This window comes from Fonsecaea monophora (genome assembly GCF_001642475.1).
Source record: "Fonsecaea monophora strain CBS 269.37 chromosome Unknown Scaff67, whole genome shotgun sequence".
In the NCBI taxonomy this organism is placed as follows: domain Eukaryota; kingdom Fungi; phylum Ascomycota; class Eurotiomycetes; order Chaetothyriales; family Herpotrichiellaceae; genus Fonsecaea; species Fonsecaea monophora.
The window spans coordinates 52,631-63,943 of record NW_019173998.1 but is presented as its reverse complement, the minus strand read 5'-3'; the positions used below and the strand labels follow the sequence as shown (position 1 = coordinate 63,943).

The following is an 11,313-nucleotide window of genomic DNA, read 5'->3' as shown; positions in this document are numbered from 1 at the left end:
CCTCGCTTGATACGTGCGGGCCAATGACCGATTGCCCAGCAATTTTACTGTGGTCCCGTCGACTTTCTCATTTCAATCAACGCATGTGGAGGTCGTCACCACTCAGCAGAACGCGGCATGCAGTCAGTGCCACTGCCACTTCTTGAGACTCTGCTGAACTCGTCTGTTGTCTATCACACCACGCCTCACGCCACAGAAGCCATCGTCCTCCACAACAGGGGGTCGCATCTTAAAAGACCATTTCTTCGACGATCTCAACACCGCTGGTTCATGTCTAGATAACGCCCCCTTGCGACCACTTGCTTCCACCCTCTCCGTTTCCTACCATGCCTCTTATACTCGACACCCCTTCGGAGTCCTCGGTGGAGTCGGGGTCAGACTTCCAGGAAGAGAGACGAAAGGTACATCACGATGCCGACGTGGTTATCGTGGGCGCGGGCATCGTGGGGTGCTCATTAGCAGTGGCGTTGGCCAACCAAGGGCGCAGTGTCATCCTACTCGAGAAATCATTGAAAGAGCCGGATCGCATAGTCGGAGAACTTCTACAACCAGGCGGTCTCGAGGCATTGACGAAACTGGGCTTGCGCCACACGCTCGACGATATCGATGCGATTCCGGTGAAAGGGTATACCGTGGTTTACTATGACGAACAGGTGCCCATTCCATATCCTACCTCGACGCGGCACACACGGGATCGAAGTTCGGAAGTGGCAGGCAACGGCAAGAGGGCAGAGGGACGGTCATTCCACCATGGTCGATTCGTATCTCGGTTGCGCGCAGCAGCCATGTCACACCCCAACATTACCGTCTTCGAAACCGAGGCCACTTCACTCATTGTGTCCTCTCATAACGGCGAAGTTCTTGGGGCCGAATCCATCACCCAAAAAACACAAAAGGATTATTTCTTTGCGTCATTGACCGTTGTCTGCGACGGATATGCCTCCAAATTTCGAAAATCATACATTTCGCACACGCCTCAGATCAAGTCAAAATTTTGGGGGCTGGAACTGATCGACTGTCCTCTCCCGATCCCACAGCATGGCACAGTGGTCTTGGGAGACAATGCCCCTGTTCTGCTGTATCAGATCGGCACTCACGAGACGCGAGCATTGGTGGATATTCCAGACGGTTTAGCATCTACGTCGACGACGAATGGTGGCGTCAAAGGTCATCTACAGAAGGTGGTGCTCCCATCGCTACCCGCTATGGTGCAACCGTCGTTTGAGGCCGCTCTGGAGAAAGGCAGCCTTCGAAGCATGCCCAACTCCTTTCTCCCTCCGACAACCAATACAACCCCAGGTCTGGCCATCCTCGGTGATGCTCTGAACATGCGCCATCCCTTGACTGGTGGCGGTATGACGGTCGCTTTGACTGATGTCGTCTTACTCTCCGACTTACTCTCTCCCGCAAATGTCCCAGATCTCGCAGACACTCGGCTCGTCCTCAGGCAATTCCGCACATTTCACTGGCAACGCAAGAATCTGAGCTCGGTCATCAACATCCTGGCTCAAGCGCTGTACTCGCTTTTTGCCGCCAGTGACTGGCAACTCAAGTACCTCCAAAAGGGGTGTTTCCGGTATTTTCAACTGGGCGGCAAATGCGTCGACGAACCCGTGGGGTTACTGGCGGGCATCATCCCGCAACCTTTTGTACTGTTTTATCACTTCTTTAGCGTGGCGTTGTTGAGTATCTGGGTGCTTGTTCGGGAGAACGGATGGCTTTTGTTGCCTCTCAGCATGTTTCAGGGGTTGTTATTGTTCTTGAAGGCTTGCGAGGTTATTTTCCCGTACATATTCGCGGAACTGAGGCGTTGAATGGGACGAACGACATTCTCAATAGTGCCCGGAGGCGGTCCTTTGAAACAGACACCCGAAAGGAGTAATGTACAGGTATATTGATAGACCCTGGCCAGCGCAATCACTCGTTGGGGAGGAAAATGACGATTCTATTGATACTTGAGGTGTATTCTTCAGGATACGGGAATACGATACAAATCATTAGAGATATTCAACATACTCCCGACCCCTGGAAACAATAAACAGCTTGGACAACCTTTTGAGTCTTTGCTTTGCTGAGTTTGATTCTGTTGTTAACTCGTCAAACTCTTGTATTCAACCGCCACTTATCACCGTCAGTTGGATGGGATGGCGTTTGTAGAACAGATAAAAGTCCAGACAGGGCAGATACTTGATTACCAGTGGAGGAGGGAGGGTTGAGTGCCTTGACAATAGGTCAAAGGGGGGATCAGTTGAGAATGCCTCGTCAACTCGTACATTTAGGTAGTTAGGTAGATATAGCATTGTCTCGTACTGTTCGGCACCTCGTCTCGCGTAGCCTCGATTGACTAGAACCAGAACCAGCAAACTCCCCCCTTTCATTTTCCTTTCCTTCCCTTCCCTCGGCTCCCTCCGTCCTGTCTATGCAGTAGTCGCCCGCAACCTCTCGAGGATGTACTCCCCCGCCTTGACGGGGCGCCACTTGCTCGTCCCGACCACACTCTCCGGCAGGGGCACGACCTCTGCGTCGTAGTTGATGCTGAAGAAGAACGGCACCGAGTACCTCTCGCCGGTGCCGGGTTTACTCACGACGCGGTGCACGGTCGACTTGTACAGGCCGTTTGTCCAGCGCATGAGGAAGTCGGCCACGTTGACGGTCAGGGTGCCCGGGCGAACGGGGCAGGGAAGCCAGACGGGGCGGTTTTCCGTCAGTGGCGAGGGCGGGAACAGGATCTCCAGGCCTGGGTTCGTCGAGGATAGGAGCAGCGTGAAGCACTCGTAGTCGGTGTGGGCGCCGAGGCCGAGCTTGCTCCCTTGGTCGTTGCGCGCGACAGCAGGCTGCCCGGCGTAGTACAGCAGCCTGGCAATCCCGCCCGGGTGCGTCATGACGGCGTCAAAGTACTCCTCCTCCAGGCCGAGCGACAGGGCGAAGAGCCGGAACAGGTGTCGCGCCAGCTGGAGCACCTGGCCGTAGTAGAGGCGGATGGCGTCGTAGAACCCCGGCAGGTCCTCCTCGTCGGGCCAGATGTTGCCCTGGCCCGTCGACGCCGGCGACTGTCCGTCCAGCTCGACGTATTTCCCGTCGCCGCCCGTCGGGTCCAGCCGCTCTTCGTACCCCCAGTTGAAGCCTTCCTTGGTCTCCGGCTCGGACTGTTCCTGCGTTGTGGTCGTCGTCGTCGAGTCGTCGCCGCCGCCGCCACTTCCGACCGCCATGTCGTCCGGGTTCACGTACGTGTAGTCGTGGGGCTCATACCCGCGGAACAGCGGCGAGTGCCTCATGTGCAACTTATCCTTTTTCTCCGGGGTAAGCTGGTGGAAGAACCGCTCTGCCTGGCTCAACACGCCGGTCATCGCCTCGGCCGACACGCCGTGGTTGCTGATCTGGAAGAAGCCCGTCGTCACGCACGCCTCGCGGATCTGCTTCGCCACTGCCCGGCGCAGGGACTTGTCGTCGGCGAACGACGGGCCGATGTCGATCAGAGGCACCGTCGGCAGGGACTCGAGCGCCGTAGCCAAAGGTGGAGGACCAGCGAGAGCCCCCGCGAGGCGACTGCGGAGATGTTCTTGCGCGGCCTCGACTTCTTCGAGGATGCTCAGGCCCGAGGGGTTCTGGGGCAGAGCCTCCGGAACGGGCTGGGGTGACATGATGGAGGTGGCCATTGTGGCAGTGGTGGTGATTGTGACGTGGCGCTGGATTCTTTCAGGTGTAGAGCATGGATAAATAGAAAGGGAAGAAGAGCGAGTGAGTGAGTGATGTGAGGATAGAAAAATGGCGCAGAGAAATGGATGGTTTGATACGATCAAGTCAAGAGGCAAATGGTTCCGCTCAGACGCTCACAACATGACTTTGTGATTCGTCCAGGTCCAACTACTTGTATATCCACCACGCTGTTCGAGACTTGGGAGATAGATTCGTGCCTTACGAGATGTCATTGAAGCCCACAATCAGAGATACTAGAATGATAAGAAGTGGTGTCTGTGGAACGGCGGAGTTGCCCGCCTCGTAAGACGAGGCTGAAACGCAAATAACTGGAACAAATCCTTAAAAGCTACATAGTCGGACAAGGTCTCGTGTACTTATCAATGGCTCATAACACATTTACTCGTTGCGAAGGAAGAGATATTGACGCGCTGTGGTGATGCCAGGCCGAACATCGGGCGCTGCCGGAGCCATCATACGTGGCAAGGCTTGTTCCATCTGGTCCCTCCAATATACCGGCTTTTGCACGTCGGCGGGCCACCAGTCAAATAGAAGAAAGGCTTCGTCCTCAGTCCAAGGTCCTGTCGGCGCTTTCACCCCCTCTTCGGTCGACCCTCGTCTATCGTGACTGTCCGTGTCTAATGCATTGGTATCGGAGGCGCACCGCTGAATTTTGCTTGGACTCTTCGACTTGGGAGGGCTTTCCTTTGCCGCTGGGTTGCTCAGCAATCCCAAGGGGCTTCTTGCTTCAGGTACAACGGGCTCCGGCATCACAGTGGATGTATCATCTTCCACCGCATCGTTCTCAGAGAAGACCCGTCGGAACTGGCGTATGTCGGAGCTATTGGACCGTCCGGGGAACGTATCGAACGGATTGGGAACTCGGGGAGAGACCTGGAAGGGTGACCGTGGGCGTGGGTTTTCATTATTCACCAACGATGGAGTATCGATGTCAAGCTCCAAATCTGCTATAGTCACCGCCTCATCCGGGACGGTTGGGGGTTTCGGTGGACTTTGTGACAGTGCGCTGATGTCAGACCCTGGAAAGAGAAATTCCTCTTGTGTCGGGAGTGGTCTGGGAGAAGGTGAGCTTCTCTCAAGAGTCTCCTCCGGTATAAATAGAGGGCTGGAATGGAGGTTGTCTTCCTGCACTGGCCCATGGACACTCGAAGCAACGGAGAGTGACACTTGATCTCGCGGCGCATAGTCATTATCATTGGTGTCCAACACATCCATTGACAACAACGATACGACTTCCTCGTCAGGCAAACGTTCTTGAGCTGACCGTGGGCAAGAACTCTCAAAGGTTTGCAGCCTTGATGCAGCCTTGGTAGCTATAGTAAACGGTAGCACACAAGTCAGCTTGGGCCTGGGCTTTGGTTGGCCGATGAGCAACCGTGAAGTACGCGCGACTGGTGGACGGAACGTGGTTGAAGAGTCCCCATTGGTGCGTGTCTTTAGTTTTTCAGGGGCTTTGGATTTCTGTCGTCTCTCCTTGCTCACTTTCTCTTTCCCGGCATCCAATTGAGGGCGTAGCGTTGGCCTCGCGTGTGGTAATTCAGGGGTAAGCCACTGCTCCTCTGGGGGTTCATTTACCACCACTCTAGCTCCCAGCCTTGTCGGCTTCGTCACCTGTCGTATGGGCTCTTCGTCAAGCGACAAATCGATCATGTCTTCACACTGCATTGGAGGCCCACGGGTTTGCGGGACGGGCTTACTCGGTTGCATGGGCTGAGGTAAGCGAGGCCTCACAGGCCGGACTGGTTGGTGGACATGGTCGAATTGGTTTTCCTTGTCACTGTCAAGTCGCTGCTTTTTCTGAGGTGATCCCACTAGCCCTACCCGATTAGCGGACCGTCTCTGCTCATAAGGAGAGTGTGCTGGTAGCCTTGCACGCCCTGGTCGACCTTGAGAAGGTCCCAGCACTTCTAACAACGACTTGGGCCTTTGAGAGGGGCCAGTGGACAGGGGGCGAGTTGCTGAGGCCGTCGTCTGTCGGGGTAGAGGAGTTGGCTTTTCTGGTCGTGCCCTTTCGAGAATTGGGGCCAAATCTGTCTGAGTCTCACCAAGACGCTCCCCGACTTCTACCATGACACCGCGGTCCAGCTGGATCTCGACACCCTCAGTAAACTCCTCCTCTTGCCTGTAATGGAGGTCCCCGATGTAATTTTTCGCGTCGTCATAGACCATAACGCGTCGATTGAAGGTGTGGAACCGCAACGAGCCATCGTGCCATTTCTTTGCTTTCTTGCGCAGGTCGCGGGTGTAGAGACAGCGGAATTCATGGACGGGGGCGGTGTTTTGCGTGGGAGCAACGGTCAACCTGGCAGAAGCAGACCCGCCATGGGTGGAAGTGAGGCCGCTCATGTTCACATTTGCAGCTGCACCTGGAGACAAGGGGATGTGCTGAGGCTGAACCGGTTGTCAGCGACATCCTGTACAGAGGCACCCAATGGAGATATCGGCGGAAGAAGCAGCGTCGGTCATCATGAAGAACGAAAGGAAAGTCTCATGGACGCCCACTGGCAGAGCAGGCAGCGCAGGCACTGCAGGTCACTGATTGAACGTGAGTGGATCGATGAGTGGGTGGGAAACGCGCGTCAACTGAGGCTGTAAACCCGGGTGTAGAGGAGAACGAGAAACCGCAGGGCTTAAGTCAGGGAGGCCCAGGCTTCATCCGCCCCCGTTGAGCCCCCCTCCCCCCGCCCGATGATCCCTTTAGTTAAACCCTACCCAGTGACTGCCTATGACATGAAACCCTGAGTTACTGAGTCCCGTCCCTTTCCCACCCCCCTACTACGGTTTGTTAACTTGACATTTATTATTTACTGCTGTCCAACTAATTTTCTCGCATGCTCCTCGTGTACCTCACTTAGATGAAAGAAAGGGTAAACTTTTTGGACTGCTGGTCAGTTACCTACCATACCGATTTTTAATACTCGATTTTCTTCCCCTTGCCGTATCCGCCGCCGTTCGTTTTCTTCCAAGCCTGGCCGAGCCTCTACACCGTCGATCGACCCAGACTCCGACTACCGGGAGCAGACTTTGGTGGCAGCGGCAGTGGCAGCGGCGGCAGCAGTCTTGTGCCACCAAAAGGGCACCTGCGCTCTGCTCGTTCTCGAGGGAACTACTAGGGTCTGGCAGCTGGAAATCACATCCGCATCCGCTTTTTGTTCTCGACACCCTCATTCTGGCCTCCTCCAAAGAAATTCCTCAGGCCACTGTGCTTGTGACGGTCTTGCCCTTGCCCCATAGCCAGCAAGCCAGCAGCCATCATGCACAGTGTCCAGCGGCATTTTGGCAAGTACATGAAAAGGTCGGCCGATGAACAACAGGTGTCGGTATTGCTCAAGGACTTTGAAGAGGCGGACAAGTTGTTGACAAAAGTATGTCCCTCCCCATATTCTCTTGCTCGGCCAACCTCTGACCTTTTTTTTCAAGATTATCGAGGCTTCCAAAGCATGGCGAGAGTCGTGGACCTCCATCCTCACCCACCAACACCGCGTTTTTGACGAGTTCAGCATCCTGTACGCTCCGATTGTCGGGGCCAGCGAAGATTACCAGGGCCATGTCCCCGTCCAGACCCCCGATCACGTTGTCCGCAGGACCGCCAGGATCAAGGGCGAGTGCGAGGACTTAAAGAGAGATCTTACCGAGGATTTGGCTCAGGTTGAAGAGAGGCTCATCAAGCCGGCTCAAAGTGCAAAGGACAGCCTGCACAACATGAAGAAGACGATCAAAAAGCGCGAGGACCGAAAACTCGATTTCGAAAGGTATCAGAGCCGGGTTGACTCTCAATTGAAGAAGACAAAACGGTCGGAACGAGACAATGTGGCCCTGAGCAAGTCCCAGTCCGAGCTAGAAGCGGCCATCGAAGCATACCACGCCGCCGATGACAACTTGAGAGGCTGTCTTCCGCGGCTCCTGACGTCGGTTTTCTCTCTGCTTCCTCACTTTTTGGCAGCCCAGATCCAGATTCAGAACAACTTGCTGGGACACTATTACACGGTGCTGCACACGTACTGCACAGAGGAAGGATTCCCGTCTCCTGCTCCGCCCATGGATGAAGTGATCCGACTGTGGAACGACGCATTCAAACCGGTGCAACGCGAGGCTGAGTCATTGGCCATCTTGGCCAATGGAAAAGCAGCCAGGTCGTCCATGGAGAATGGCAACCCTCCGGTCAATGGCTTTCGCCGCCCAAGTGGCTCGGCCCTCACTGCACATCGCCAGCAGTCGGTCTCCCCCGCGAGGGCTCTTCCACCATCGCCATCTTTCGAGCCGAAGCCCAAGTTGTCATCCTCGCCGGCTGCGTCGTCTATGCTCAGTGCAACCACCCCACAGGAATTCATCGCCAGCCCGTCACCCTCGCAATCCGCATACCAGACTCCGATGGCATACTCTCCAGCAGGGCCGAACACAGACTATTTCTCTCGTGATCGACAGCACTCTGGAGTCTCGGCCGTCTCTGCTGCGACGGCGGCATCGATTGCGCAAAAGAAACGTCCTCCACCACCTCCGCCAAGACTACCCTCGCAACAAACCACATTTGTAACAGCACTGTACGATTTTGACGGCCAAAGTGAGGGCGATCTAGCTTTTCGAGAAGGCGATCGAATTCGGGTGATCAAGAAGACTGAGAGCACTGATGACTGGTGGCAAGGCGAGCTCAGGGGAATGAAGGGACCATTTCCGGCAAATTACTGCCAATGAGGTAGTAGTCTCATGGGACAGGAAAGGAGAGCTCGATTGAAAAGACTGGCCAACTCTATTGGCTTGGATGTATTTGATGTCTTTTTCTTAACGATTTAGCAGGGGGTGGATGGAGCTGAACAGGCTGAAACAAGCCTCTAATAATAGCAAGCGACCGGCATAGACGTGAGCAACTCGAGCAAGCGAGCGCGCAAAGCATGATTTGAACACAAGCAACCTGAAGGGCATTGGAGCATAGCAGAGGGCACGGAGCAGGCTGTCGACATTGTATTGCGTGCAGAAAAGGTGCGATATACCCAACAATAAGGAGCAATGGTTTCGATTGGTGTCGAGTTCGTCGTAGACGGAAGTGAGTGATGTCGTTGAGTTCTGTAGAGCCTTGTCCATTGACTTGATTCGACTGTGGTGGTGGAGGAGGAAGTGGCAAAGGCGCAGAGAAATCATGTCATTCCTCGTGAAAATGGATACAGACCGAGACGGAGAGACTGATTGGCTGGATTACTTGAATATATCAAAAAAGAAACATGACATGATCGACTGACTCTTTGACCATGTAACGTTGTATAAAATAATATTCTCCCTCCCACCCATATTGTCTCTCCTTTATCCCACCCATTCTCCGCCATCTCAAAGAAATGGCGCCTCAGGAGGAGTCACAGACCACAACGTCAGCGTCGACGTCAACGTCAACGGCGCCACAACCCGAAATCCTCGTCCGCGGCCTGACGTACAAGTTCCCCGACGGCTCGACCGGTTTGGAGAACATCAACCTCTCCCTCCCCGCCGGGTCGCGGACGCTGCTGATCGGGGCCAACGGGGCGGGCAAGACGACGCTCCTGCGGCTCCTGTCGGGCAAGAAGCTGGCGCCGTCGCGGGCCATCGCGATCGCGGGCGTCGACCCCTTCGCCTCGGGCCTCGAGGGCGTCACGTACCTGGGGCTGGAGTGGGTGTTGAACCCGATCGTGCGGACGGACATTGCGGTGCCGATCTTGCTGGAGAGCGTCGGTGGAGGACATTATCCCGACAGGCGGGACGAGTTGGTCAGGATATTGGACATTGATCTCTCGTGGCGGAGTGAGTCCCTCTTCCCCCCTTTTTTTTTCTTCCCTTTCCATCTCCCCGAATTTATCCGCCGCCCCTGCTGCCCTGCCTTCGTTCCTTTTTCGAGAGAGAAAAGAGATGGCGAATAGCGATGATGAGGAAGACGCATCAAAAACAACTAACAAAGATTACCCCCACCCTCTTCTGGGTGGTGGGTGTGACGAACAACAGTGCACATGGTCTCGGACGGCGAACGCCGCCGCGTCCAACTGGCCATGGGCCTGATCCGACCGTGGGACGTGCTCCTCCTGGACGAAATCACCGTGGACCTCGACCTGCTCAGCCGCAGCAACTTCCTCGGCTGGTTGCGTGGGGAGACGGACCGCCGCGGCGCCACCGTCGTCTACGCGACGCACATCCTCGACAACCTGGTCGGCTGGCCCACGCACCTCGTGCACATGCACCTGGGGCGGGTGAAGGAGTGGGGGCCCATGGACCGGTTCGACGACGAGGTCGACGATTCGACGGCGAAAAGCGGCAACAGCAAGCTCGGCGAGTTGGTCCTCAAGTGGTTAAAGGACGATTTGGCCGAGAGGGGGCCGCGAGGGCATGGAGTAGTGGGAGGAGGAGGAGGAGGAAGTCAGGCAAAGACATACGAGAGTTTCGAGGGCAAGGCTGGGTACGGGCTTGAGAAGACGCCGGAGCTTTGAGTTAATCGTGACGATGGGGAGGTACTTTTATGTTTGTCCTGTTCGTTCTACACGAGGAACTCTGAACGGCGATACCCCTGTGGAAGACTCCCGGGAGGGGGGGTCCGAGTCTGAGTCTGATCTTCAACAAGATCAACTCATTTCATTTGAGCATTGGGCGTTGAGCGAGCGCATCTACGCATCTACAAACCGCATTTTCGCTAGGCGCTGGAAAGAGGAGGGACGGAAGAGGAAAGACGGGAAGAGGGAAGAATTTGGTCTTAACACCATGTATGTCTATATCTACATCTACATCTATCTGCAGAGAAGGGAAAAGTGAAATGTGAAATGTGAAAAAGCCCGACTCGAGTTGAGTTGGTGGCACCGCCAGGCTGGGTCTTTTGGATTCGTCATTTCTATCTCTGTCTCTATCTCTTATACAGACCCGACGAGGTCACGAGGATGGAAAGGAGGAGGTACGAAGTCATCTAACCCTCCACAGTCCAGACACCCATCGGATCATGCCTTGGTCACCCTCCGTCTACCTAGGTACGCCAGGCCAGACCAACTCAGATCAGGTCAAGCAAGATCCAGGAATGTGCGATCCCGGGATCTCCATTGTCTATTCGACCGCGTGGCTCTGTAATGTCCGTCACATATGTACCTGGCTGGCAGCGCGGCACAAGATAGAGGCGCAGCAGCGAAGACAAGCCGGGTATCTCGTTTTCCGGCCCCTTAGAGATCTCGCTTGCGTAATATGCGGGTGTGGGAGAGACAAGATTCCAGGGGTTTCGTGAGAATAGCAAATATAATATCAGAATGGCCACAGGCAAGACCCTTCTGGGCCAGTCGTTCTTCTCAGTCTCCTCAGTCTTTACTCGTGGTACTAGGTAGGGCTGTTTCGTTGGACATGAATACGAAACAGGAGAAGGTCGGGTGGAGAAAACCAGTCCTTGGACGAGGCGTACGGCTGAGAAGCATCTTCGAGTCTCGTGCGTCCGCTCTTTGGTTCGTGTCAAGCGTCTTTCAGCTGCGATGGACCCGTGTATCTGGTCGTCAATGGCTTCATCTGCGGCCTTGATATGTACGGGCTGAAAGCCGTGAAGCTGTGTGGAATGAATCCCCTCGTCTGCTCCCTCAATGCGGGTGATCACACTGTGCCCGCCATGTCAGG

General features: G+C 55.2%; 5 protein-coding genes across 5 annotated transcripts; 3 read left to right on the top strand and 2 right to left on the bottom strand.

The window, feature by feature from the left end:
* Nucleotides 1-326: 326 nt before the first annotated feature.
* AYO21_08069 (hypothetical protein) lies at nucleotides 327-1,814 on the top strand (the record flags this gene model as incomplete). Its single annotated transcript, XM_022658019.1, has 1 exon — nucleotides 327-1,814. One exon carries the CDS (start codon nucleotides 327-329, stop codon nucleotides 1,812-1,814), a length of 1,488 nt encoding a protein of 495 aa, XP_022509658.1.
* A 603-nt stretch (nucleotides 1,815-2,417) lies between these two features.
* AYO21_08068 (hypothetical protein) lies at nucleotides 2,418-3,656 on the bottom strand (the record flags this gene model as incomplete). The annotated part of the gene is made up of 1 exon (XM_022658018.1): nucleotides 2,418-3,656. The coding sequence occupies one exon, from the start codon at nucleotides 3,654-3,656 to the stop codon at nucleotides 2,418-2,420; it is 1,239 nt and encodes a 412-aa protein (XP_022509657.1).
* A 439-nt stretch (nucleotides 3,657-4,095) lies between these two features.
* On the bottom strand, nucleotides 4,096-6,063 carry AYO21_08067 (hypothetical protein; the record flags this gene model as incomplete). Its single annotated transcript, XM_022658017.1, has 1 exon — nucleotides 4,096-6,063. One exon carries the CDS (start codon nucleotides 6,061-6,063, stop codon nucleotides 4,096-4,098), a length of 1,968 nt encoding a protein of 655 aa, XP_022509656.1.
* A 908-nt stretch (nucleotides 6,064-6,971) lies between these two features.
* AYO21_08066 (hypothetical protein) lies at nucleotides 6,972-8,409 on the top strand (the record flags this gene model as incomplete). The annotated part of the gene is made up of 2 exons (XM_022658016.1): nucleotides 6,972-7,082; nucleotides 7,138-8,409. 2 exons carry the CDS (start codon nucleotides 6,972-6,974, stop codon nucleotides 8,407-8,409), a joined length of 1,383 nt encoding a protein of 460 aa, XP_022509655.1.
* A 635-nt stretch (nucleotides 8,410-9,044) lies between these two features.
* Nucleotides 9,045-10,160, top strand: AYO21_08065 (hypothetical protein; the record flags this gene model as incomplete). Its single annotated transcript, XM_022658015.1, has 2 exons — nucleotides 9,045-9,483; nucleotides 9,682-10,160. 2 exons carry the CDS (start codon nucleotides 9,045-9,047, stop codon nucleotides 10,158-10,160), a joined length of 918 nt encoding a protein of 305 aa, XP_022509654.1.
* Between the last annotated feature and the right edge of the window lie 1,153 nt (nucleotides 10,161-11,313).